The sequence below is a fragment of the Pongo abelii genome, chromosome 20, assembly GCF_028885655.2.
Source record: "Pongo abelii isolate AG06213 chromosome 20, NHGRI_mPonAbe1-v2.0_pri, whole genome shotgun sequence".
Classification (NCBI taxonomy): domain Eukaryota; kingdom Metazoa; phylum Chordata; class Mammalia; order Primates; family Hominidae; genus Pongo; species Pongo abelii.
This window is the reverse complement of record NC_072005.2, coordinates 6,892,744-6,919,215: the sequence shown is the minus strand read 5'-3', so window position 1 is coordinate 6,919,215 and position 26,472 is coordinate 6,892,744. Positions and strand designations below refer to the sequence as shown.

The 26,472-nt window shown below is 46.2% G+C and overlaps 1 protein-coding gene across 4 annotated transcripts in view; it reads right to left on the bottom strand.

Moving 5' to 3' along the window:
* ADGRE1 (adhesion G protein-coupled receptor E1) overlaps positions 1-26,472 on the bottom strand; it is a 60,297-nt gene that overhangs the window by 2,511 nt on the left and 31,314 nt on the right. Inside the window, exons 17-26 of one of the 4 annotated variants that reach the window (XM_054539475.2) lie at positions 25,737-25,914; positions 23,170-23,289; positions 19,260-19,459; positions 17,031-17,201; positions 14,071-14,265; positions 12,366-12,601; positions 10,733-10,799; positions 2,910-3,001; positions 567-735; positions 330-434 (exon numbers count right to left, since the gene is read on the bottom strand). In XM_054539475.2, coding sequence (XP_054395450.2) covers positions 330-434; positions 567-735; positions 2,910-3,001; positions 10,733-10,799; positions 12,366-12,601; positions 14,071-14,265; positions 17,031-17,201; positions 19,260-19,459; positions 23,170-23,289; positions 25,737-25,914 — 1,533 coding nt within the window. Of the gene's footprint in view, positions 1-329; positions 435-566; positions 736-2,909; positions 3,002-8,153; positions 9,100-10,732; positions 10,800-12,365; positions 12,602-14,070; positions 14,266-17,030; positions 17,202-19,259; positions 19,460-23,169; positions 23,290-25,736; positions 25,915-26,472 lie in introns of those variants that run through there. The other 3 variants (XM_063719283.1, XM_054539476.2, XM_054539477.2) reach the window with 3 other exon arrangements.

Genomic DNA, 26,472 nt, shown 5'->3' with positions numbered 1-26,472 from the left:
ATGTTACATAATTCATATACAAATGTATCTATGTAAATCTTCTGTTATAAATTATGTATGTCTTATTTATTCTTGAAATTTTATTTAAATAGATAAATGATAGAGAGATGATAGATAGATAGATAGATAGATAGATAGATAGATAATGTGTGTGTCTGCTAATATATACATATAAATCCCCAGTCTTCAACTCCACACTTCACCCATGAGCTAACTAGGGTGGGCACCCTCAGCTCCCATTCAGTATCCAACACGTAGCAGAGCTGAGTGTCACCAAGTGACCGGCACCTCCCTTGACCAGCACCCACAGGGAGCATGCAGTCTCTCACCGTCTTGGAAGCGGATGGCATGGAGGACAGCAAGATCCTTGAGGTCTGGGACTGGGAGCTGGGCTTCGTCTTCCCAGTGATCCACCTCTTGTATTCTTCTCGTACCTGGAGAAGGAGACACATCATCCAGATGCAGGGAAATGGTACAGCGACAGCGATGTTGGGTGGAGGGATGCGGTGGGGACGGGGGGAGGGGGGGAGGGGAGGAGGGGGATGGGGAGGGCAGCAGCTACACACCTGGCGGTTGAGCAGACAGTGGATGAGGAAGATGAAGGCCCCCTGCAGGCTGTTGATGATGGTGAACAGGTAAGCCATGACACCTGCCACAGGTCCAATCTGAAAAATGCCCAGCACCCAGGAGCAGCCCAGGATGAAGAGCTGGGCAAAGGCCTTGAAGGTCAGTAACCTGGGGAGAAGATGTACAGCATGTAAGGCTCTGGGAGGTGGCTATTGTCCTTGCAGGCCACACTTCCAGGAATGGTCTGAGGTGGCCATTCTGCAATTTGCCACCTGGGTGTGGACAAATATAGGGTGGGGTCTCCAAGCCTAGATGTGGGAAAATCAAATCCTATAGACATTTAAAACACAATCAGGCTGGGTGTGGTGGCTCAAGCCTGTAATCCCAGCACTTTGGGAGGCCGAGGTGGGCGGGTCACCTGAGGACAGAAGTTCGAGACCAGCCTGGCCAACATGGTGAAAACCCATCTCTACTAAAAATACAAAAATTAGCTGGGTGTGGTGGTGGGTGCTTGTAATCCCAGCACTTTGGGAGGCCAAGGCTGGTGGATCACCTGAGGACAGGTGTTTGAGCCCAGCCTGGCTAACATGGTGAAAACCCGTCTCTACTAAAAATACAAAAATTAGCTGGGCATGGTGGCGGATGCCTGTGATCCCAGCTACTCAGGAGGCCGAGGCAGGAGAATCGCTTGAACCCGGGAGGCGGAGGTTGCAGTGAGCCAAGATCGTGCCACTGCCCTCTAGCCTGGGTGAGAGTAAGACTCTGTCTCAAAAAAAAAGGATTTGCCACTAGATAGTGGCGGTCACTGCACAACACTGTGAATAAAAAGCCACTGAGTTACACGCTTTAAAATGGTTAAAATGGTGAATTTCATCTGATGTGAAATTTATTGCTTACATTTTCTGCCATGTGTATGTGTATATATCAACTTTGTTTTACCTTTTTGTCTTTTTTTTTTTTTTTTGAGACAGAGTGTCGCACTGTCACCCAGGCTGGAGTGCAGTGGCGTGATCTTGGCTCACTGCAAGCTCCGCCTCCTGGGTTCAAGCTATTCTCCTGCCTCAGCCTCCCAAGTAGCTGGGACTACAGGCGCCTGCCACCACGCCTGGCTAATTTTTTGTATTTTTAGTAGAGACGGGGTTTCACCACATTAGCCAGGATGGTCTCGATCTCCTGACCTCGTGATCCACCCGCCTCAACCTCCCAAAGTGCTGGGAATACAGGCATGAGCCACCACACCCGGCCTCCTTTTTGACTTTTGTACTAACTTTTCGAACATATTTAAAATGGATAAGGGATTGGATACTGAAGAAAAAAGAAGCAAAGAATGTTATTAGGTTACCGACAATAAAACCTAGACGATGGTTGCTGAAGTTTCTTAAAATGAACAGTAGTTGAGTGAGGAAGTTAGGAAACACAACTGATCCATAAAAATATTTAAGAAGTCCCAAATCCCTAATATAAAATGTGTATAACAAAAATAATGAGATAGAATATTTCACACATTAAATCAGCAAAAAATACATCAAAAACAATAAACTCCAGTGTTGACAATGTTGCAAGTAAATAGGTATTCTCATCATCGGAAACACATTTTCTGAAAGTCAATTTATGATGCACATACTAAAAGCATTACAGTCCAACCTACCCTTCAGGCAGTTGGATTTGGGTAGTTTCATGTTTAGTGTTGTAATTAAATAACCACAGTGTGGACGGATTTACCTACAAGGGTGCTCAAGGCAGTGGTGTTTATACAGAGAACAAACCAAAATCAAAAACACATAGAAGCAAATTAAGTGTCCATGAATATGATATGACTTAAATACAATGTGCTACAAATTTACACCGAAATGCTGTGCAAGAAAATCATATTGTAGAATAATATCTAATTAAGTCAGAAATCATCAGGACATTCTCGAGAGAAAAAAAAAAACATAAAAAACCAAATAGTATGATTCAGTTTCTTGTAAATATACACATATAAGTATGCACAGGGAAAAATTAGAAAGTTTATTCATAGTTGTAATATATGAAACACTCACTGTTCCTAGTAACTGTGCTAAATGCTTTGTAAGGCACCTAAAATAAGCAATGTTAATATCCCCATTCTGTAGGTGAGGCAAATGGGCTTCTGAGAGGTTATGTAACTTGCCTAAGGTCACAGCTCGTAAATAGTTGAGCTGGACTTTAAGCCTCCAGATCTAGATGGTGTGATATGCTAAACAGACCTCATCAACTCTGTCTCGGGCATAGGACCCAGCACACAATAAGTGCTCAAAGAACTTTTCTGGGAAGAAGGAAGAGGAAATTAAAAGAGGAGGGGAGGTGAAAGAGGGCTTTACCTGGTGTCTTTTAGCGTTGAGACTTCGGCATTAACACTGGAAAGCCTCTGCCTCAGGATCCACAAGGTCCAGGTCAGGAGAATGGAGTTGATCTGCAAAGTCAAGCAGAAGGATGGAGAGACTGGATATACAAATAGACAAGGGCCAGGACACTTATAAAAAGAGAACTCTGGGCTGGGCGTGGTGGCTCACATCTGTAATCCCAGCACTTTGGGAGGCTGAGGCAGGCGGATCTCTTGAGGTCAGGAGTTCGAGACCAGCCTGGCCAAAATGGTGAAACCCTGTCTATACTAAAATACAAAAAAAAAAATTAGCCACGCATGGTGGTGGATGCCTGTAATCCCAGCTACTCAGGAGGCTGAGGCAGGGGAATCACTTGAATCCGGGAGGCAGAGGTTGCAGTGAGCTGAGATTGCGCTACTGCACTCCAGCCTGGCAACGGAGTGAGACTCCATCTCAAAAAAAAAAAAATACAAAAATTAAATTAAGCAGATGTGGTGGCACACACCTGTAATCCCAGCTACTTGGGAGGCTGAGGCATGAGAATCACTTGAACCTGGGAGGCAGAGATTGCAGTGAGCTGAGATTGTACCACTGCACTCCAGCCTGGCAACAGACAAAGACTCTGTCGCAAAAAAAAAAAAAAAAAAAAAAGGAGAATTCTGACCCACGATTTATAGCAACCAATCCAGAAAGCCAAAGAATGACCCCTGTAGCAATTGAACCAAGGCAGCAGGACTTGGTTAGTAATTGACAGCTTCCTTAATTTTTGTCCCTGCTTCCAACTTAGGACCAACAGGTAGAAGCCGATAGGTACCCCTAACCAATCACACAGGATACCCCGCTCCTAGTTAGCCACCTACAGCTTGCCCATCTGTGCAACAGCCTCCAATCAGGACTTACCTGTAGCCTTCTCTTTTTTTCCTCTATAAACCTTCCCCACTTCTCTGCCTACCTTTGAGTCTCAGCCAACGCGAGTGAGGGTGGTAGCTGACTCTCGTACTGCTGGACCACAGAAATCTCGGAATAAACAGCCTTTGCTTGTTCTCAATGGGGCAGTCTCTGTTTATTTTCCCAAGGTGCATCCAGTACATTAGGACATAGACTGCGAACTTGAGTGGAGTTTATTATCTTGAGTTTATTATCTTCTAAAGCCCTCCCTCAAAAGCATCCCTGAGCAAGATATACATACACCTGGGGCAGGGTCTGTTAACCCAGGGCAATACTGACATTTGGGTCAGACCATTCTTGGTGTGTGGGGGTAGCGGGCAGAAGGGGGCTGCCTTGTGCACGGTAGGATGTTAACCAGCATCCTTGGCTTCTACACACTAAATGGCAGTAGAACCCGCCTCTCTAGTTGTAACAACCAAAAATGTCTTCTGGCCGGGAGCGGTGGCTCAAGCCTGTAATCCCAGCATATTGGGAGGCCAAGGTGGGTGGATTACCTGAGGTCGGGAGTTCGAGACCAGCCTGACCAACATGGAGAAACCCCATCTCCACTAAAAATACAAAATTAGTTGGCCGTGGTGGTGCATGCCTGTAATCCCAGCTACTGGAGAGGCTGAGGCAGGAGAATCACTTGAACCCGGGAGGTGGAGCTTTCAATGAGCCGAGATCATGCCATTGTACTCCAGCATTGCACTCCAGCCTAGGCAACAAGAGCGAAACTCTGTATCAAAAAAAAAAAAAAAAAAAAGTCTTCACACTTTGCCAACTTCCCCTTAGAGGGAAAACTGCACCAGTGGAGAACCACGGCCCCAGGGGAACTGTTTTTTCCAGATGAGTAGAACTTCCAAGCAAGCCCAATGTCCTTGAAGATTTGGGAATGGGTAAGATAAACATTGCATTACTATTATTATTGAGACGGAGTCTCGCACTTGTCTCCCAGGCTGGAGTGCAATGGCGCGACCTCGGCTCACAGTAACCTCTGTCTCCCAGGTTCAAGCAATTCTCCTGCCTCAGCCTCCTGAGTAGCTGGGATTACAGGCGCGGGCCACCACACCTGGCTAATTTTTATATTTTTAGTAGAGACAGAGTTTCACCATGTTGGCCAGGCTGGTCTCGAACTCCTGACCTGAAGTGATTTGCCTGCCTTGGCCTCCCAAAGTGCTGGGAATACAGGCATGAGCCACCATGTCTGGCCAACATCATCATTATTATTATTTCCATGATTGTTCATACCTAATATTTACCACACTCTGGTCAATGCCTGGCATTGTACTAAGCATCTCACACACATGGTTTGTTCATCATCACCACCACCTGCACGAGAGAGGTCTAGAGGGGAGAACTTGGCATTTCAAGGAAGTAGAAAGTTGGCTGGTACAGCCAGAGGGCCGAGCAGGCAGGAAAAAGCCAGAAAGGGACCCTAGGGAAATTGGGTAGGGCCAGGCAGTGAAGGATCTGAGGTGTCAGGCTCAGGGAGTGGAGATCACCCTGAGTGCAATGGAGAAGCTATAGAACAGTTTCACGTAGAAGAGCATCAGGATCAACTTTGAGTTTTAGGAATCTCACTGTGAAAATCCCTCTCACTACAAAACACCAAAAATGCTGGAGGAACCCCAACAGATAGCCCTTTAAATTTATTTATTTATTTATTTATTTATTTATTTTTATTTTATTTTTTGAGACCAAGTCTTGCTCTGTCACCCAGGCTGGAGTGCAGTGGCCCCATCTAGTCTCACTGCAACCTCCGCCTCCTGGGTTCAAGCGATTCTTCTGCCTCAGCCTCCCCAGTAGCTGGGACTACTGAGGAGTGTCTGGCTGATTTCTGTATTTTTTTAGTAGAGACGGGGTTTCACCATGTTGGCCAGGCTGGTCTCGAACTCCTGGCCTCGAGTGATCTGCCCACCTCGGCCTCCCAAAGTGTTGGGATTACAGACATGAGCCACCTCGCCTGCCCCCAACAGACAGCCTCTTAAGCTTGTAAGAAAATAAAAACAAATCTTCAGAGGCCATAAATTAGACAGCAGTAATGAACCAGAATGCTGTAGCTGCCCTAAGGGTATTTCCTAAAATCAAGAATCTAAAACCTTGGAGATTGAATGGTCATCTGTGGAGTCGGAGGGGCAAGCCCTAGGGTCTGAAGAAGGTGTAGAGTCCACCAAATAAAATAAAGACCCCATTCTCATTGAAAGGGTGGACTAGAAAATAAAATTCTGGGCCGGGAGCGGTGGCTCATGCCTGTAATCCCAGCACTTTAGGAGGCTGAGGCGGGCGGATCACGAGGTCAGGAGATCGAAACTGTCCTGGCTAACACAGTGAAACCCCGTCTCCACTAAAAATACAAAAAATTAGCCAGGCGTGGTGGTGCACACCTGTAGTCCCAGCTACTCAGGAGGCTGAGGCAGGAGAATGGCGTGAACCTGGGCGGTGGAGCTTGCAGTGAGCCGAGATGGTGCCACTGCACTCCAGCCTGGGCAACAGAGTGAGACTCTGTCTAAAAGAAAAAAAAGAAAGAAAGAAAGAAAAGAAAATTCTGGCCAACAGAGGAAACAAGGTAACTGTTCTGTCTAGGCTTTGGATCTTAGTGAAGAACAAAGAGAAAAGAAGAGAGGAGAGAGACAGAGTGGGGGAAGCAGGGGAGGAGAGAGGTAAGAAAGAGGATGAGGGCCAGCTGCCAAGGCTCACACCTGTAGTCCCAGCACTTTGGGAGGCTGAGGTGGGAGGATGGCTGGAGCCCAGGAGTTCAAGACCAGCCTGGGCCACATGGTGGCACGCACCTGTAGTTCCAGCTACTTGGGAGGCTGAGGCGGGAGGATCAATCGAGTACGAAAGGTTGAGCCTGCAGTGAGCCATGATTGCAACACTGCACTCCAGCCTGGGCAACAGAGTAAGACCCTCCCTCAAAAAAAAGGACGAAGACAAGGAGGAGGAAGATGAGGAAGAGGAGGACAAAGAGGAGGAGAAGGAGGAGTGGAGAGATAAGAACTCCAGCTCTGGCCTTCCATGGATTGGGAGTTGAATTTTACACTACCTTTATAGTCTAGGAAGCCATGAGATCAGGCATTTATTTAAAATGGTTTCTGGTTGGTTGTACCCAGTTTGAGTTGAATTGTGTCTCCAGAAAAAGGTATGTTGAATCCCTAACTCCCAAGATCTCAGAATATGACCTTATTTGGAAATAGAATCTTTACAGAAATAATCAAGTTAAGATGAACTCATTAGGGCAGACCCTAATCTGACTGAAATATGACTAGTGTTTCTTTTTTTTTTTTTTTTTTTTTTTTTTTTTGAGACAGTCTCACTCTGTCACCCAGGCTGGAGTGCAGTGATGTTATCTCGGCTCACTGCAACCTCCCCCTCCCGGGGTCAAGTTATTCTTGTGCCTCAGCCTCCCAAGGCTGGAACTATCGGTGCCTGCCACCACGCCTGGCCCATTTTTTGTATTTTTTAGTAGAGACAGGGTTTTGCCGTGTTGGCCAGACTGGTCTCGAACTCCTGACCTCAGGTGATCCACCCGCCTCGGCCTCCCAAAATGCTGGGATTACAGGCATGAGCCACTGCACCTGGCTGGTGATCTTATCAAATGGGAAAATTTGTTGGAGAAGGGTCTGGAACAGACCCTCCCTCGTGTTGTCATGGGGAGCGTGGCCCTGCCAATACCTTGATTTCAGGCTTCAAGCCTCCAGAACTGTGAAATAACAAGTCTCTGTTGTTCTAAGCCACCCAGCATGCAATAGCTTATTACGGTGACCCCTGAAAATTAATACATGCCCCCAATTAAAAAAAATCTGATAGACATCAGCACAAAACCTCTATGGAGGAATATAATTTCAAGCATTCCCAAGACTTAGATCAGTCAATTAAACATTACAAATGAAGCCAGGCACAGAAAGACACATTTCACATGTTCTCACTTCTTTGTGGGAGCTAAACATTTAAAACAGGTGAACTCATGGAGCTAGAGAGTAGAACAGCAGTTACCAGAAGCTGGGAAGGATGGTGGAGGGGTGGGTGGGGAACAGGGAAGAGGGGATGGTTAGTGGGTACAAAAAAATAGAAAGAATGAATAAGATCTAGTATTTGCTAGCAAAACAGGGTGACTATAGTTAGTAATAATTGAATTGTAGATTTAAAAATAACTAGGAGAGGCCGGACACAGTGGCTCACGCCTGTAATCCCAGCACTTTGGGAGGCTGAGGAGGGTGGATCACAAGGTGAGGAGTTCGAGACCAGCCTGGCCAACACGGCGACACTCTGTCTCTACTAAAAATACATAAAATTAGCCAGGCGTGGTGGCATGCACCTGTAATCCCAGCTACTCGGGAGGCTGAGGCAGAAGAATCGCTTGAACCCGGAGGCAGAGACTGCAGTGAGCTGAGTTCATGCCATTGCACTGCAGCCTGGGTGACAGAGCAAGACTCTGTCTCAAAATAAAAATAAAAATAAACCAAACAACAAAACAAAACAAAAACCAGAAGAACATAATTGGATTGTGTGTAACACAAAGGACAAATGCTTGAGGGGACGGATACCTCATTGACTCTGATGTGATTATTATGCATTCTGTACCTGTATCAAAATATTTCATATACCCCATAAATATATAAACTTACTTTGTGCCCACAAAAATTAAAAATAAAAAACATTTTAATCCTCGAAAAATATGACAAAAGACATAAGGGAATGAGCCAGCGTGAGTGAGAGTCCGAAGAATCATCATCTGGCAGGGCTGTCAAGTCTGGATGGAGGTTGGGAGGCAAAGAGATGGGTGTTTAACATCCCCTGGCTTCCCTTTGCCTCGATCCACCATTTCCCTCTGTCATCTCACTCCTTCCCCCACGATTCCTCCTAATTTCTTTTTACTTTTTCTTTCATTCAACATCTGTGCCTAGGAGATGACATAGGAGTTAAAAAAGATTTATTTAGGCAGATAGTGAGGGTAAGGAAGTCCTCGGTAAGGTTTTCTTTTTAATGAAAAGCAGCTCCCAAATCATTTTCTTTTCTAACGGACAGCAGCCGGTAGAATCGAGCTATAGGCATAGAAAGGCAAGCTAGAAGCTTGCATGGGTGGAATGCTGGCAGTTGTGCCAATAGGAAAGGGGTTACCTGGGGAATAGGCATGTTCCAATGGCAGCTCTGGCTGGGTGCAGAGACTCACGCTTGAAATCCCAGCACTTTGGGAGGCTGAGGCGGGTCGATTAACTGAGGTCAGGAGCCTGGTCAACGTGGTGAAACCCCATCTCTACTAAAAATACAAAAATTAGCTGGTCATAGTGGCATATGCCTGTAATCCCGGCACTTGGGGAGGCCGAGGCAGGCAAACTACCTGACGTCAGGAGTTTGAGACCAGCTTAGCCAACACGGTGAAAATCCATCTCTATGAAAAATACAAAATTGCCGGGTGTGGTGGTGCGTGCCTGTAATCCCAGCTATTCGGGAGGCTGAGGCAGAATAATTGCTTGAACCCAGGAGGCAGAGGTTGCAGTGAGCCGAGATTGCACCACTGCACTCCAGCGTGGGTGACAGAGTGAGACTCCGTCTAAAAAAAAAGAAAAAAAAATGGCAGCTCCGTCTTCCCTTTTCTTTGTTAACCGTGTGGACAGTAAGGAGAAGACAACATGGTGCCAGCCAAGCAAAGACCCCATTTGCGTAATAAAAGATCAGGGTGGGTGGCCAGCTTCCTCGCGCTCTACGTAAATGTCACACTGGGTCCAACCAATCTTTGGGCCCTATGTAAATCAGACACCGCCCCCTCAAGCCAGTCTAAAATCTGTTGCACTTTGCTGCGGGCCAGAAGTCCCACTCAGGAGGCCCTCTCTCTTGCAAGAGACAGAGAGCTCGTCTCCTTTCTCTTTCTTTTGCCTATTAAACCTCTGCTCTTAAACTCACTCCTTGTGTGTGTCTGTGTCCTTGATTTCCTTAGCATGAGGCAACGAACCTCAGGTATTATTACCCCCAGACAATGACACTGCTTCAGAGAGACTCATGGACCTGTGCACAAGACGGATACAATTATGGTCCCTCCCAGGGGTATTTGCCTTTCAGAAGGAAAAACAAAATTCTCAAGTCAAAGAAATTACTCTCTAACTTCGAAATCTCAAGAATGAAGGATTGGAAAGGAGAGCTTTTTTTTTTTTTTTTTTTTTTTTTTTTTGAGATGGAGTTTTGCTCTTGTTGCCTAGGCTAGAGTGCAATGGCGCAATCTCGGCTCACCGCAACCTCTGCCTCCCTGGTTCAAGTAATTCTCCTCTCCTGCCTTAGCCTCCCGAGTAGCTGGGATTACAGGCATGTGCCAACATACCCAGCTAATTTTGTATTTTTAGTAGAGATGGGGTTTCTTCTCCATGTTGGTCAGGCTGGTCTTGAACTCCTGACCTCAAGTGATCCTGGGCCTCTCAAAGTGCTGGGATAACAGGCATGAGCCGCTGCAACCTGGCTGATAACTCTTTTTTTTTTTTTTTGAGACGGAGTTTCACTCTGTCGCCCAGGCTGGAGTACAGTGGCATGAATTTGGCTCACTGCAACCTCCGTGTCTCCTGGGTTCAAGCGATTCTCCTGCCTCAGCCTCCTCAGTAGCTGGGATTACAAGTGCTCGCCACCTCACCCAGCTAATTTTTTGTATTTTTAGCAGGGATGGGGTTTCACCAAGTTGGCCAGACTGTTCTCGAACTCCTGACCTCAGGTGATCCACCCACCTCAGCCTCCCAAAGTGCTGGGATTACAGGCGTGAGCCACCGCGCCCGGCCTGGAAAGGAGAACTTTTGACGGGAATGAGTGACCCTCTTAGCTGCACACATCCCTGGAAATTCCAGATCTCGCAGGTCTCCTTGCTCCTCCTTCAGAACACACTTCACCAGGCTGTTGTAGTGTTTGCTTACCACTATGACTGTGCAAACTGGCCCCAAGAAACTCCAGATGAACCCTGTCTCTGTATTCAGCCAGCAGCTATGGAGAGAAATAGGAGGAGTCAGCGCTTGTCTCAGAGTCCTGACCTTACAGTTAACCCTGTCCCAACAAATGCCCTAGTGGAGGAGAACACTGGGAGGTGAGACTCAGATGACGCTCATGATGGTCCCGGTTGCAGTTCAGTTTCCTTTAGACCACCGTGCTTCCTCTTTTAGACCTTCTTCCTGGGCACATGTACCTGAAATGTTTACCTAGTGCCCAAGGTTGAGCTCATTTCCCAATTCACAACTTCGTAATCCTGTTTCCCTCTATGCAGAACTCTCCATTGGTACACCTTATCATTTAAATCTCAGCTCAGGCCGGGCGTGGGGGCTCACGCCTGTAATCCCAGCTACTTGGGAGGCTGAGATAGGAGAATCGCTTGAACCCGGGAGGTGGAGGTTGCAGTGAGCCGAGATCACGCCACTGCACTCCAGCCTGGGCGACAAGAGCAAAACTCTGTCTCCAAATAAATAAATAAATAAATCTCAGCTCAAATGTCACCTCCTCTGAGAAGCCACTCCTGACTATCCTTAGATAGGGCAACCTATCTCTACTCCTGGTATCCATCTAGCAGAGCTCACTGCATTTTTAAAATAGCAGCTATCACTATCATAAGTTACCTTGTTTAATTGCTTGTGTAACTGCAAATTGTCTTCCACTACTAGACTATGAGTTTCATGAGAATTTGGGCCTTAGGTGTTTGTTCATCTCTGAATACTCAGCACTCAGAGCAAAGCCTAGCATAGACAAGATATTTCATAAAATTGTTTATTTAAAGGAAGGAAGGAAGGAAAGAAGGGAGGGAGGAAGGGAAGGAAGGGAAAAAGGGAAGGAGGAAGGGAAAGAAGGGAGGAAGAGAGGGAGGGAGGGAGGGAAGGGAAGGAAGGCAAAGAAGGAAGGAAGGGAGGGAGGGAGGAAGGAAGGAGGGAGGGAAGAGGGGAGGGAGGAAGAAGGGAGGAGGGAGGGAGGGAGGGAGAGTGGGAAGGAGGAAGAAAGGATTGCCTCTTTTTATTATGTCTCTAGCGTACATTAGCTGCTTTTACGACATAACAACCATTCCGTCATGTTCAATAACAGCACCCCAATATTCCCCCACTTTTTTTTGAGATGAAGTCTCGCTCTTGTCCCCCAGGCTGGAGTGCAATGGTGCGATCTCATCTCACTGCAACCTCCGCCTCCCGGGTTCAAGTGATTCTCCTGCTTCAGCCTCCCGAGTAGCCGGGATTACAGGCACACACCACCATGCAGAAGTATTCCTTTCCCGCTTTCACCCCCACCACCCCCCACGTCATACACGCCAAGAAAAGGAAAATAATCAAGTTAGGTAAACCAGATGTTCTCTTCCTGGAACATAAATCTCAAATAGTAGTGACCCTGGATTTGTGCAGTGTACAACCCGTGCTGCTGTACATGGTGGTCCTGAAACCAACAGTACATAATGTAAGAGCTCGATACATGGTAGCCACAACTACTGCTACTGTTGTTACTCTTCTTGTTGCTCACGTCATTATCACCATAAGCCCTGGCAGCAGGGTCTTCAGGAAGAGAGAGGATGTCACTCACCGATTGTGCATTCCGTAGCCCTGTGGCCGCACACTGGCAGAGATCACCACCACCAGCATCGGCAGCCCGTAACCAAAGGCACAGATGTGCAGCATCTTGATGTTGCGAGAGCTGAAGTAATTCACCACCTTCAGGTTTCTGACCATCAAGAAGAGTATCACAGCCTCCACCAGCATCCAGAAGAAGCAGGCAAGGAAGAGGTAGTGCAGGAAGCCCGCGATGATGGCGCAGCCCGTCTGGAGGGGAGAAGCATGCGCGTCAGGATCCTCCACCCAGAAAGAAATCGAGAGGAAGAAAGGAAGAGAGAGACTCCTCGGCTGGAAATTCCCCAAACCTAGCTCACTCATTCATCTCACAAACATTTATAGAGAGGCGCAGTGGTTCTTGACCACAGGCAGCAGCACTTCTTGGTAAGGGGACCCATGGTCCTGGTTTGTCTGGAACTGAGATTTCCCAAGACGCATGACTTTCAGTTCTAAAACAGGAAGAGTTTTAGGAAAACTGATTGTCGATCACCCTACTTTAGGGAATGGTTGAAAATAGGCGGGTTCAGCAAACTAGACCCCGTAGGCTGGCTGCCTGCCTTGTAAATAAAGTTTTATTGGCTGGGTGTGGTGGCTCATGCTTGTAATCCCAGCACTTTGGAAGGCTGAGGCAGGCAGATCGCTCGAGCCCAGCAGTTTGAGACCAGCCTGGGCAACATGATGAAACCCCCCTCTCTATACAAAAATACAAAAATTAGCCAGACATGGTGGCACAGGCCTGTGGTCCCAGGTACTTGGGAGGCAAAGGTGGGAGGATCGCTTGAGCCTGGGAGACTATAAGGAGCTGTGATTCGGCCACTGCACTCTAGCCTCGGTGACATAGCAAGGCCCTGTCTCAAAAAAAATAAAAAAAAGAAAGAAAAAAGAAAAGAAAAATAAAGGGAAGTAGAGATTCTAAACTGTAGCATTAACATTATTGCAGGATCATTCCCTGCCATGGAGGGCTGTCTTGGGCACTACAAGATACTTAGCAGCATCCCTAACCTTTACCCACCAGATAGCAGTGGCACGCTCCTCCAGTTGTGACAACCAAAAATGTCTCCAGACATTGCCAAGTCTCCCCTGGGGAGAAAAAGCACCCAGGGAGAGAACCTCTGGTTTAGAAAGTAACAGGAGGGGGGCCGTGCGTGGTGGTTGAAGCCTATAATCCCAGCACTTTGGGAGACCAAGGCAGGTGGATCACCTGAGGTCAGGAGTTCAGGACTAGCCTGGCCAAAATGGTGAAACCCCATCTCTACTAAAAATACAAAAAAATTAGCAGAGCATAGTGTCTCATGCCTGTATTCCCAGCTACTCAGGAGGCTGAGGCAGGAGAATTGCTTGAACCAAGAGGCAGGGGTTGCAGTGACCCAAGATCGTGCCATTGCACTCCAGCCTGGGCAACAAGAGCGAAACTCAGCATCAAAAACAAACAAACAAATAAAAACAAGTAATAGGAGGAACCACTACAATTCATAACATGATCAGGGACATAATTTTAAACTGAGAGCTGTCACAAGGAGTCAAGCAGGTAAGAAGCTGGGAAGTGTTATAGGCAGAGGGCACAGCATATGCGAAGGCCCTGAGGTAGGAACAGGGATAGAGGGAGTTGGGTAGGAATGAGCTGAGGCAGGTGGGGAGAAGATGGGGCTTGGTGGGGACACAGCCCGAGCGATGTAGACCTTGTAGTCAGTCTTGTGTATACCGGCGAGGAAGAGAGTCTTCGCCAAGAGGAGACACACGCAGAGGTGCAGGTGGAGGTAGGTGTTGTGATTTCGGATGGAGCGACACAGCAGAAAGGTGGCGATGGCCAATACGAGGCACACCACGGAGATGATAATGCCCACAAGGCTAATGACGTACAAGGAGAAGTCCATCTGTCAGGAAGGAATTCCATAGTTGGCCTGAGAATGGGATCAAAATCCCCCCAGGCGGGAAGAACAGTTATCTAAAACCCTGGCTCGGGCAAAATTTGCTTGGGGGCCTTTTCTCCCTCTAACACTCAGTGTGAACTAGATACTGTCCTTCATTATCCTTTGCAATCCACTGGCTTCCACCAGCACCTATTCCCAGTCCTGTCCTCTACATTACTCCATGTATTACTGGGGCTGGATGTCCACAAACTACATCTCCCAGAATCCTTTGGAACTAAGGTCCTGGATGTAATTTAAGTTCTCCAGTGAGATACACCTGTGAACGTTTTGGAATGCAGAAGGGAGGCAAATATCAGCTTTCGGCAGACAGGAGTGAGCTTAATTCCACATTTCAACTGTCCAGCCCCCAATTTCATGGTGGAGTGGGGTGGCAAAATGACAGCAGCAATTTCTGACCTCTGAGTTACAGATGCATTGGGGGATGACCTTGAAGCCAAAATTGAAGTGACAGCCCCCTGACTTCAACTCCTCCATCCCCTCCCAGAGATTTTTGTGAGCCCCCAATTCCCTGTGTTAAATCCCTTTCTGCTTGAAATACCTGGGGTGGTTTTTGCTTCCTGTACTGAATCCCAACTGGTAATGCAGACATTCAAGAATGCTTCAACTTCAGGAGTGGAACATGACAAGCTAAGTCCTTCTTCCATGCCATTTATTCATAATTAATTTTAAAATTAATTTTAAATGTCTCTGAGTGCTTTCTGTGGGTTGAAGATATGCCAAGCACAATCTTATGAGCACCTCTCTACGATATTGTCACAAAGTGGTTAAGAAAACTGACCATTGGCTGGGCGCAGTGGCTCATGCCTGTAATCCCAGCACTTTGGGAGGCTGGGGCGGGTGGATCACCTGAGCTCAGGAGCTTGAAACCAGCCTGGCCAACATGGCGAAACCCCATCTCTACTAAACAAACAAACAAAAAATATTAGCCAAGCATGGTGGTGGGCACCTGTAATCCCAGCTACAAGGGAGGCTGAGGCAGGAGAATTGGTTGAATCTGGGAGGCAGAGGTTGCAGTGAGCTGAGATCACACCTCTGCACTCCAGCCTGGGCAACGAGAGTGAAACTCAGTCTAGAAAAAAGAAAAAGAAAGAAAACTGGCCAATTTCTAGTTGTGTGATAAGACACTTAACTGCTCTGTGCCCTCAGTTTCCTCGTCTGTTAAAAAGAGAATATTAATGGTAATTGCCTTATAGAGTTGTTTTAGGATTAAATGAAAACATTTCAAGTATAACTGTGCCAGAAGCATACTACATAAATGCTAGTTATCAGTATTTTTTTGTTGTTGTTGTTGTTCTCATTTTTGAGATGAGAGAGCTGGGCTCAGTGCAGAGAAGTTAAGTGACTTTTCCAAGAAAACACAGCTAGAAAGTGGTAGAGACGGGCTTGAAACTAAGTTTTGTTCTGGATCCAGTTCTCTTAAATCCTAAGCCACAGGGTCCTCGAAATGGCACCTACTTATGGCCTCCCTGGTAGGGAATTAAACCTTGGATCTACCATGATAGGAAAGGATATTTTCCTTCTTTCTTTCTTTTTTGAGACGGAGTCTGGCTCTGTCACCCAGGCTGGAGTGCAGTGGCACGATCTCAGCTCACTGCAAGCTCCGCCTCCCGAGTTCACGCCATTCTCCTGCCTCAGCCTCCCGAGTAGCTGGGACTACAGGTGCCCGCCACCACGCCCGGCTAATTTTTTGTATTTTTAGTAGAGACGGGGTTTCACCATGTTAGCCAGGATGGTCTCAATCTCCTGACCTCGCGATACGCCCACCTCGGCCTCCCAAAGTGCTGGGATTACAGGCCTGAGCCACTGCGCCAGGCAAAAGGATACTTTCTACAACACTAATGAGGATGTCCTTCCTCTCTTCCGAATCTACTCATTCACCAAGGCTTATTTCATATTCTGTTTCCTCCTGATCTATCATCGGCTCTCTTGGAAACACCTCAGAATTCTTTTTGTGTGTGTGTGTGTTTGTGTGTGTGTGAGTGACAGAGTCTCGCTCTGTTGCCAGGCTGGAATGCAGTGGTGCCATCTAGGCTCACTGCAACCTCTGCCTCCCAGGTGCAAGTGATTCTCCTGCCTCAGCCTCCCAAGTAGCTGGGACAACAGGCATGCACCACCATGCCCAGCTAATTTTTATATTCTTAGTAGAGACAGGGTTTCACCATGTTGGCCAGGATGATCTCGATCTCTTGACCTCATGATCCGCCTGCCTCGGCCTCCCAAAGTACTCGGATGACAGGCATGAGCCACCGCACCCGGCCAACACCTCTGAATTCTTACAGCATTTTTTCTTGACCCATTTGCATGTTTTAGTGGAAAAAGACTTCCCCAGATTTGAATTCCACCTGCTTCAATTTCTAGCTTCAGGACTAGACGGGCCACTTTACCCATTCTGTGAAATGGGTCTAAAACCACTTAACTTAAAGAGCCCAGCACACTGTATGTGCTCATTAAGTAAGATCTGTGATTGCTCCAGTGCCTGGCCCTATTTAGGGTCATTATTTCTCATTGTATATTTGAGTTTCATGGCCTCCCAACCAGACTGTAAATTCTGCAGGGGCAAAGGCATATCACCTACCCCTTCTGTCCCCATGACGCCATCCCACAACACCCAACCCCATGGGAGACACACAACAGATGTTTAATCAATATTTTCCCATTGGATTTAGAGGCAGATACTCTGCCTCAGGGAACAAATCATCAGTGCTGACCGTGAGCTCCCCAGACGCCATGATAACGGCAAGATTTGCCATCTGATTACAGCTGCAGGTGGTATATGTCTCAGAAGCTTCCAGGATCACACAGCCAAAGGATGTCCATCTTCCACCCTTCATATCAGAGCTCCAGGAAACACAGATGGGCCTCTCAAACTTCTGCTTTGGCTAAAAACAAAACAAAAAAAGGTCTCCTGGAAATCCCCATCAAATGGATTAAATGTGACCATCCTCTAGGGTCACTGGAAAGAGAATACACAGGGTATGTCCTGAGGGAATGGGGAAAAATGCTGATATTTCATTATGCAATGAGGGCCAATCTGATGGGGCAGCTCACATTGCTGTTGCTAGAAGAAAACTCCTCCTTTCGTCAAATCCATAATAAGGCCTTCTGCATAGTCACTCATTATTCACTTATTCATTGAATGTGTGGTTTGTGTGTGTGTGTGTGACAGAGTCTCACTCTGTTGCCCATGCTGGAGTGCAGTGGTGCAGTCTCGGCTCACTGCAACCTCCGCCTCTGGGGTTCAAGCGATTCTTCTGCCTCAGCCTCCCAAGTAGCTGGGATTACAGGTGCCCGCCATCATGCCTAGCTAATTTTTGTACTTTTAGTAGAGATGGGGTTTTACCATGTTGGCCAGACCAGTATTGAACTCCTGATGTCAAGTGATTCACCTGCCTCGGGCCTCCCAGAGTTCTGGGATTACAGGTGTGTGTCACCATATCCAGCTAATTTTTGTATTTTTAGTAAAGATGGGGTTTCTCCATATTGGCCAGGCTGGTCTCGAACTCCTGACCTCAAGTGATCCGCCTGCATAGACCTCCCAAAGTGTTGGGATTACAGGCATGAGCAACCACACCCAGCCTCATTCAATGTGTTTTTATTGAATACCTATTACATGCCTTGATCTGTGCTGTTTACGGGAGACATTAGTAAACAGTTCTTCCCCCAAGGAGATCATAGTGCAGTAGGAGAAAAAAACATATAAAAACCAAGTAAGCAGAGAAATATTTTTAGTAACAGTTTAAGAACAACATGCTTTAAGAATGTATACTAGAAGCGTGGGCATGGTGGCTCATGCCTGTAATCCCAGCACTTTAGGAGACTGAGGCAGGTGGATCACCTAAGTTCAGGAGTTCCAGACCAGCCTGAGCAACACGGTGAAACCCCGTCTCTACTAAATACAAAAAAGTTAGCTGGGCATGGTGGTGGGCACCTGTAATCCCTGCTACTTGGGAGAATGGCTTGAACCAAGGAGGCGGGGGTTGAAATGAGCCAAGGTTGCACCATTGCACTCTAGCCTGGGCAACAAGAGTGAAACTCCATCTCAAAAAAAAAAAAAAAAAAAAAGGGTGGGCACGGTGGCTCATGCCTGTAATCCCAGCACTTTGGGAGGCTAAAGCGGGTGGATCACGAGGTCAGGAGATCGAGACCATCCTGGCTAACACAGTGAAACCCCGTCTGCACTAAAAATACAAAAATTAGCCGGTTGTGGTGGCGGGCGCCTGTAATCCCAGCTACTAGGGAGGCTGAGGCAGGAGACTGGTGTGAACCTGGGAGGTGGAGCTTGCAATGAGTTGAGACTGTGCCACTGCACTCCAGCCTGGGCGACGCAGTGAGACTCCGTCTCCCATCCAAGTACTAACCAGGCCCGACCCTGCTTAGCTTCCGAGATCAGACGAGATCGGGCGCGTTCAGGGTGGTATGGCCGTAGACGAGGCTCTGTCTCAAAAAAAAAAAAGAAGCAACCACCACATAGCAGGATCCAGGATCCAATCAGATCAAGCCCTGGCAACACCCCATGGCCGGATCCAATCAGATCACACCTCCCTGCATCACTTCATTGTAAGATGCAATCAGATCGCAGTTCATTACCCACCGACTATAAAACCTGCCCCAGCCTCCCAGCTTGGGAAGACAGATTTGAGCCAGACTCTTGTCTCCTTGCTTGGCAGCCTTGCAATAAACTTCTCTCTCTACAAAAACCTGGTGCTTCAGTGTTTGGCTTTCTGTTGCACATGGGCAAATGGACCTAGTTCTGTTTGGTAACAGTGGGAGACCTCATTCCGCTAGCAGTGGCTTCTGTTAATTGGCTTGAATTGCTAGAAATTGTGGAAGATTACCGGCCTCAATAGCTTCCCATAAAAAATGAGAGTTAAGGCAATCGAGAGACGAGGAGTTCCCAACAGGCAGACAGGAATCTCAGTAGAGACCTCTTCACAAACCTGAATGTTCTCCAGAGTGTAGATGACTGGATCTGAGAAGCCGTCTTTCTTCTCCCCAGTCATTATGCCCCCAACGACTCGAGAATTCATCTTCAGCTTGATCTCAGAGGTAGTCAAGGGAGCCTGGTGGTCTTGGAAGAAGCGCTCATTTAAAACCGACTCCATGCCCACAAAGGAGACAAAAGCCACACCAGTGGTCCCTGCAGGTTTCCCCAAATGAAAAAAGGAGGGAATTGTTTGCTCAATTGTTATTATAGAAGACCCAACACACACACACACACACACACACACACACACAGAGGGAGGGAGAGAGAGAGAGAGAGAGTCATGCACCTCACTGGGCTGCTCTGAGATTAAAATAACCAGCGGGCTTCTAGAACCATTAAAAAAAAAACCTCTGGCCGGGCATGGTGGCTCACGCCTGTAATCCCAGCACTTTGGGAGACCGAGGCGGGTGGATCATGAGGTCAGGAGATCGAGACCATCCTGGCCAACATGGTGAAACCCTATCTCTACTAAAATACAAAAAATTAGCCAGGCATGGTGATGCGCGCCTGTAGCTCCAGCTACTTGGGAGGCTGAGGCAGGAGAATCGCTTGAACCCGGGAGGTGGAGATTGCAGTGAGCCGAGATCGCACCACTGCACTCCAGCCTAGTGACAGAGCAAGACTCCGTTTCAAAACAAAACAAAACAAAAACTTCCACAGCTGGGCAGAGTGGCTCACACCTGTAATCCCAGCACTTTGGGAGGCCAAGGCAAACGGGTCACTTGAGGTCAGGAGTTCGAGGCCAGCCTGGCCAACATGGTGAAATCCTGTCTACACTAAAAATAAAAAAACTAGCCGAGCGTGGTGGCAGGTGCCTGTAGTCCCAGCTACTCAGGAGGCCGAGGTACGAGAATCGCTTGAAACCGGGAGACGGAGGTTGCAATGAGCCAAGATCCCGCCACTGCACTCCAGCCTGGGTGACAAAAAATGAAAACAAAATGAAACAGACCTCCCAGTGCTCTTACCTGGAGAAGTCTTGGCTACATTTAAAAATAAATTTGAACTTGTATTTTTAAGGGACAATGCAACTCAGTGGGAAATAAGTTCTCCCACATCTATGGTTATTCTGGTTCAGTCTCTTTGGGGCGTGTCCCCTTTAAATATGGACGGTCTCCAGGGATATGTCCTATGCCACTTCCTGTCCCAACCAGACAGTACCATCCCCCAGGCTTCATCTGCCCCTTGGATGTCCCCCCAGACATCATAAATTGAGCAATTCCTCTCCCATCTTCTTCTTCTTCTTTTTTTTTTTGAGACAGAGTCTTGCTCTGTTGCCCAGGCTGGAGTGCAATGGCAGGTTCTCGGCTCACTGCAACGTCTGCCTTCCGGGTTCAAGCGATTCTCCTGCCTCAGCCTCCCGAGTAGCTGGGATTACAGGTGCCCGAGACCACACCCAGCTAATTTTTTGTATTTTTAGTAGAGACGGGGTTTCACCATGTTGGCCAGGTTGGTCTTGAACTCTGGACCTCAGGTGATCTGCCCGCCTCGGCCTCCCAAAGTGCTGGGATTACAGGCGTGAGCCACCATGCCTGGCTCTCTCATCTTCTTTTATCTGCATCTCCTACTTCAATAACTGATATTACCTGACCTGGAACCTGGAGAGTCATCCTTGAATTCTTCTCCCCCCAAAACAGATTCCTCCTCCTTAATGTGCCTTGAACCTGTCTTCTCCCCACTTCTCCCTTCTAAATAGCCTTAGACCAAGCCTCACGTGTCTTTCCCAGACCACTGGCTTCCTCACAAATGTCCTTGCCTTCCCCTAGCCTCACCTCTCCAATGGATTGCCCATATTACAGCCAGAGGATTTATTTCTAAAAAGACATCTATCTGGAAGACATAATCAGATCATCCTGCTGTATACAGAACTTTCCAAGGCTTTCTGTGCCCAACAGAGAAAGTCCAAATGTAATAAACTGGGATGCAACACCTTCAATTCTTTTTTTTTTTTTTTTTGAGATGGAGTCTTCTTCTGTCACCCAGGCTGGAGTGCAGTGGCGCAATCTCAGCTCACTGAAGCCTCCGCCTCCCGGGTTCAAGCAATTCTCCTGCCTCGGCCTCCTGAGTAGCTGGGATGACAGGCACCTGCCACCATGCCCGGCTCATTTTTTATATTTTTAGTAGAGATGGGATTTCACCATATTGGTCAGGCTGGTCTCGAACTCTCAACCTCAGGTGATCCACCCACCTCGACCTCCCAAAGTGTTGGGATTACAGGTGTGAGCCACCATGCCCAGCGACCCTCAATTCTTTTCCCTCTCTCCCCCACATTCCTGATGCTTCAGCCCACTCTACTTTTAGGTCCATGACCATACCGAGCTTTTTTTCAACACGGAGCCATAGCTTATACTTCCTGTAACACACTCTCTCCTGCTTTCTCTACCTATTCCTCAGGACTTCGCTTAAATAGCTCTTCCATATTGCACAGTGTGCTTTTACATTAAAGTATTAATCAGCATTAATCATATGCATAGATCAGATCAGGGGCTGGAAAATCATGGCCTATGGGCCAATCTGGCTGTCACCTGCTTTTTAAAATAAAGTTTTATTGAAACAGGCCCAGGCACATTCATATACATACTGTCTGTGGATGCTTTTGCACTATAATGATAGTTAAGTCGTTGTGATAGAGGCTGTATTAATTGCAATGCTTAAAATAGTTACTAATGAGCCCTCTACAGAAAAAGTTTGCCATCCCTGACACAGATTAGCACTGTCCAACAGAAATATGGTATGAACCACATATGTAATTTTAAATTTTCTAGTACACATTTTTTAAAAGTAAAAAAAGATTAAATTAATTTTAATAATATATTAACTCAGTATAAGCCAAATATTATCATTTCAACATATGAATGTGATATTTTAAAATTTAAAGATATATTTTAAATATTGCACATTTATTTATTTATTTATTTATTTATTTATTTTTTGCTCAAAGTAGTAACTATTATTATTTTTTACTATATTTATAGAGCACAGCGAAACACAGCAAATAAATCTAGATGGCAAAAAAAAAAATGTCTATAACATATCTGAGAGGCAGAGTACATAGCTTTAATTTGTGAAGAATGTACAAATCTTTAAGAGAAAATCAAAGACACTGACAGAAAAATTGCTAAGCAACATAAGCATCTAATAAGCACACATGAAAATACAGTGGAAAAGAAAGCATTTAAATATTTCATATCACTGACACTAAAAATGAAAAGGGAAACAACCATATTTTTATCCTATCAGATTGCAAAGATTAAAATATGTAAAAAATATAAGCACTCTAATATACTACTAGAAGAAGAATATATATACTTCCATGTCTATCAACTTCCTGGAGGAAATGTGTCAATATAGATCAAATCCTTAAACCTTTTAAGAAGAAACCCTATGACTTTAAATGTATTGCAATGATAAAATCTAATGTCTATAATGTTTCCACATCATTAAAAAATTTAAATACTACATATTTTTAAAATTTAAGTATTTTTTATTTTTAAATTATTTTAAATATAAAAAAAGATGAGTGAGATGTTTTAATCCTTCTTTTTGTGCAACAAACCTTCGAAATACAGTGTTTATTTTAGGTTTACAGTACCTCTCAACCTGGCTTATACAAATTTCAACTGCTCAACAGCAGAATGTCACCAGTACATATCACATAGGCCAGTGAAGGTCTCAATACTCCAGCATTATAAGGTTATTTAACGTTTGACTTCCCTAGCACATGGAAAACTCTCTGAGAGCATGGACCATTTCTGCCCTCATTGGTTCTCAACTATCTGGCACTGGTCTTGGCACCTAGAAAGGGATCGATAAATACTTATGGGTGGAATACACCATCACCTGCATTCTCAGGAGAGGAACTGTACCTGTGGATTCAGATTCCTCAATAGTGGAGCACCCGATCTTCATCTTATCCCCCTTGGCTACCAAGTTCAAGGTCACATTCTCTTCACTGCATTCTTTGTTGATAACTTTGCTCTCAATGTCTAAAAAGAGAAAGGGAGAGTTCGTATGAGGTCACCCAGAAAGTCAGTCCTGAATTTGGTTTCTGTCCAAGAAAAGGTACACCTCCATCGTGGCGAGCAAAGGAAAAGAATAGAAAGTTCAATTCATCATAGGAAAGATCTTGAGTCTCATGAAGAATGATATGGGGATCATACCACCAAATAAATGAGTAACCCAGCTGGAGCCTTAGAAGCGAACTCTCATATCCTAGGGGGTGCATCAGGGAAAGATGGGGTCAAAGTCAACAGTGATGGAAGGCAACGGTCATGATCTTCTCTCTAAGTTTTTTTTTGTTTTTTTTTGAGACAGAGTCTTGCTCTGTCACTCAGGCTGGAGTGCAGTGGCACGATCTTGGCTCACTGCAAGCTCTGCCTCCCGGGTTCACACCATTCTCCTGCCTCAGCCTCCCAAGTAGCTGGGATTGCAGTTGCCCACCACCACACCCAGCTAATTTTTTGTATTTTTAGTAGAGATGCGGTTTCGCTGTGTTAGCCAGGATGGTCTCGGTTTCCTGACCTCGTGATCCACCCGCCTCGACCTCCCAAAGTGCTAGGATTACAGGTGGGAGCCACCGCCCCCGGCCTTATATAAGTTTTCTAAAACCAAAAGAAATAGTAAGGGATTGGGGCAAGCCTAGCATGGTACACAAGAGCTCAGGTTCTGCAGTCAGATGGTGGTAACTGGGAGGTCCAGCTCTGCCACGCACTAGCTGCCTAAATTTGGGCATTGACTTAACCTCTCTGTGCCTCCAATTTCTCATCTCTACCATGACAAGCATTGCAGGACCTAACCCATTGGCCCTCCATGAAAATAAACTAGATAATGGAACCAGAAGTATCCTTGTAAAATATAAGCCAGATAATACCATACTTGTTCCCAAATTTTCCAATGTCCTTTCATCTTCAAATCTTGGCTGGGTACAGTGGTTCAGGTCTGTAATCCTAGTACTTTGGGAGGCCGAGCAGGAGCATTGCTTGAGCTCAGGAGTTCAAGACCAGCGTGGGTAACATAGCAAGACCTCATTTCTACCAAAAATTTTTAAAACTGGACAAGCATGGTGGTGCACACCTATAGTTCCCAGCTACTCAGGAGGCTGAGGCAGGAAGATCACTTGAGCCTGGGAGTGCAAAGCTGTAGTGAGCTGTGATCATACCACTGCACTCCAGCCTAGGTGACAGAGTGAGACCCTGTCTCAAAAAAAAAACAACAAAAAACAAACAAACAAACAAACAAACAAAAAAAAACCTTAAGTCCCTACATTCATCTAAATTTCCATCTCTCTTCCTTTCTCCTACTGCTCTCGCCATCTTCAATGCCACTTCAGCCACACTGCACACCTCATTGTTCCTTGAATTCTCCAGGTATTCCTGCACTTGCTCTTTCTTCAGATATTTAAGTGGCTGTCTTCCCTGACATCCCTGCCCCAATGAGACTTACCCTGATCTTGCTATATAAAATAGCAACTCTCCCTCTAATCCCAACCCTCTCTAACCTCCCTAGGCTGCTGTACTTTTTCTCAATAGCGCTACCTCTATTTGGTATACCAGATGTCTGTTTGTTTATTTTCTGACTCAACTCACTAAAATATGAGATTCATGAGGCCAATTTTCTTCACTACTGGTTGGAGTCCACCAAATACTTTATTTCCACCTCTTGGCCGTCTGGGCATCCATTAGGTTGGAACTTCGTAGGTCTATGTGAATGATACTGGAACTACTACCAGGAGTGGGGTGCTAATGTAAAAGATCTACAGGACCCACTATTCCCAAGTAGTTATCTATCAAGTATGTATCAGTCAGGAAAGGATCAGTCTTGCAGCAGTAACAAACAACCCTAAGTCTTAGTGGATTAAAAAATAACAAGTGTTTATATCTCATTAATGCTTTGGGTCTATTGTAAATTGACTTGAGGCCATGTTCTATATTATCTTTATTCTGGGACCCAGGCAGATGGAGCAGCTGTGACCTGAAGCACTGCTATTCATATGGGCAGAGGGAAAGAAAGTTCTGGAAAGTCTCATACTGGCAACGACTCTATTCCCATATTTATTGGCCTGAGCTAGTCCCCAAATCCCACCTAACCACACAGTAGCCAGGAAGTACAATTCCACCATGGGCCCAGCAGGGCAAACAGGAAGTACTTGAGCACAGCCTATGACTGTCATACCTTAGCCCAGCACATAACAGCTAATCAGCAAATATTTGTAGAATAAATTAATGATATGGTCTTAGCACAGTGCCTGGCCTTTGCCAAGCGCTCAGTGAATGGAAAATGTTGTTAATATGATTAGACTTGCTTTGCTGTGAATTGAAAGTTTTTAAACAGTTGGGGAAAGAATGGGTGGGAAACCCAGGGAATATCCCATTGCCAAAGTCAACTTTCAAAATCGTCACCTAGGTGTAACCTTGCCACGAAGGGTGTCTCCTACCTAAGTATTTCGTCCGAACAGCTGGAGTGACATTTGCTGAGGGTTTCCAAAAAGATGCCAGTGTCATGCTTTCCACACTCTCCAGGAAGACTGTGGCCAGGGAGGACGTCTCTTCCTTGGTGAATTTAGTCCACGTGGATATTTGTTTAAGCACAGGGACAAAGCTCTCAGTTGTATTCTGCAAGGAAAGATGTGTTTGTTCATTCTCTCTCTCTCTCTCTCTCTCTCTCTCTCTCTCTCATTAATGAAATAACAGCTGTCCTTTTTCTGATTAAGAATAGGCTGGGAGTCCATCCAAAGGAGAATTAAAAGGAGCATCCACTCGAGCTCCTTTTTCTGATTCAAGAAGCCCCATTAGAAATACAAATTCAGGCCGGGTGCAGTGGCTCACACCTGTAAGCCCAGCACTTTGGGAGGCTGAGGCGGGTGGATCATGAGGTCAGCAGTTTGAGACCAGCCTGGCGAACACAGTGAAACTCTGTCTCTACTAAAAATACAAAAAAATTTAGCTGGGCATGGTGGCACATGCCTGTAACCCCAGCTACTTGGGAGGCTGAGGCAGGAGAATCACTTGAACCCAGGAGGCAGAGGTTGCAGTGAGCTGAGATCGCACCACTGCACTCCAGCCTGGGCAACAGTGCGAGAGACTGTCTCAAAAAAGAAAAAAAAAGAAATACAAATTGAAGTTAAGGAATTCAAGACAAGCCTGGACAACATAACGAGACCCCATCTGTAC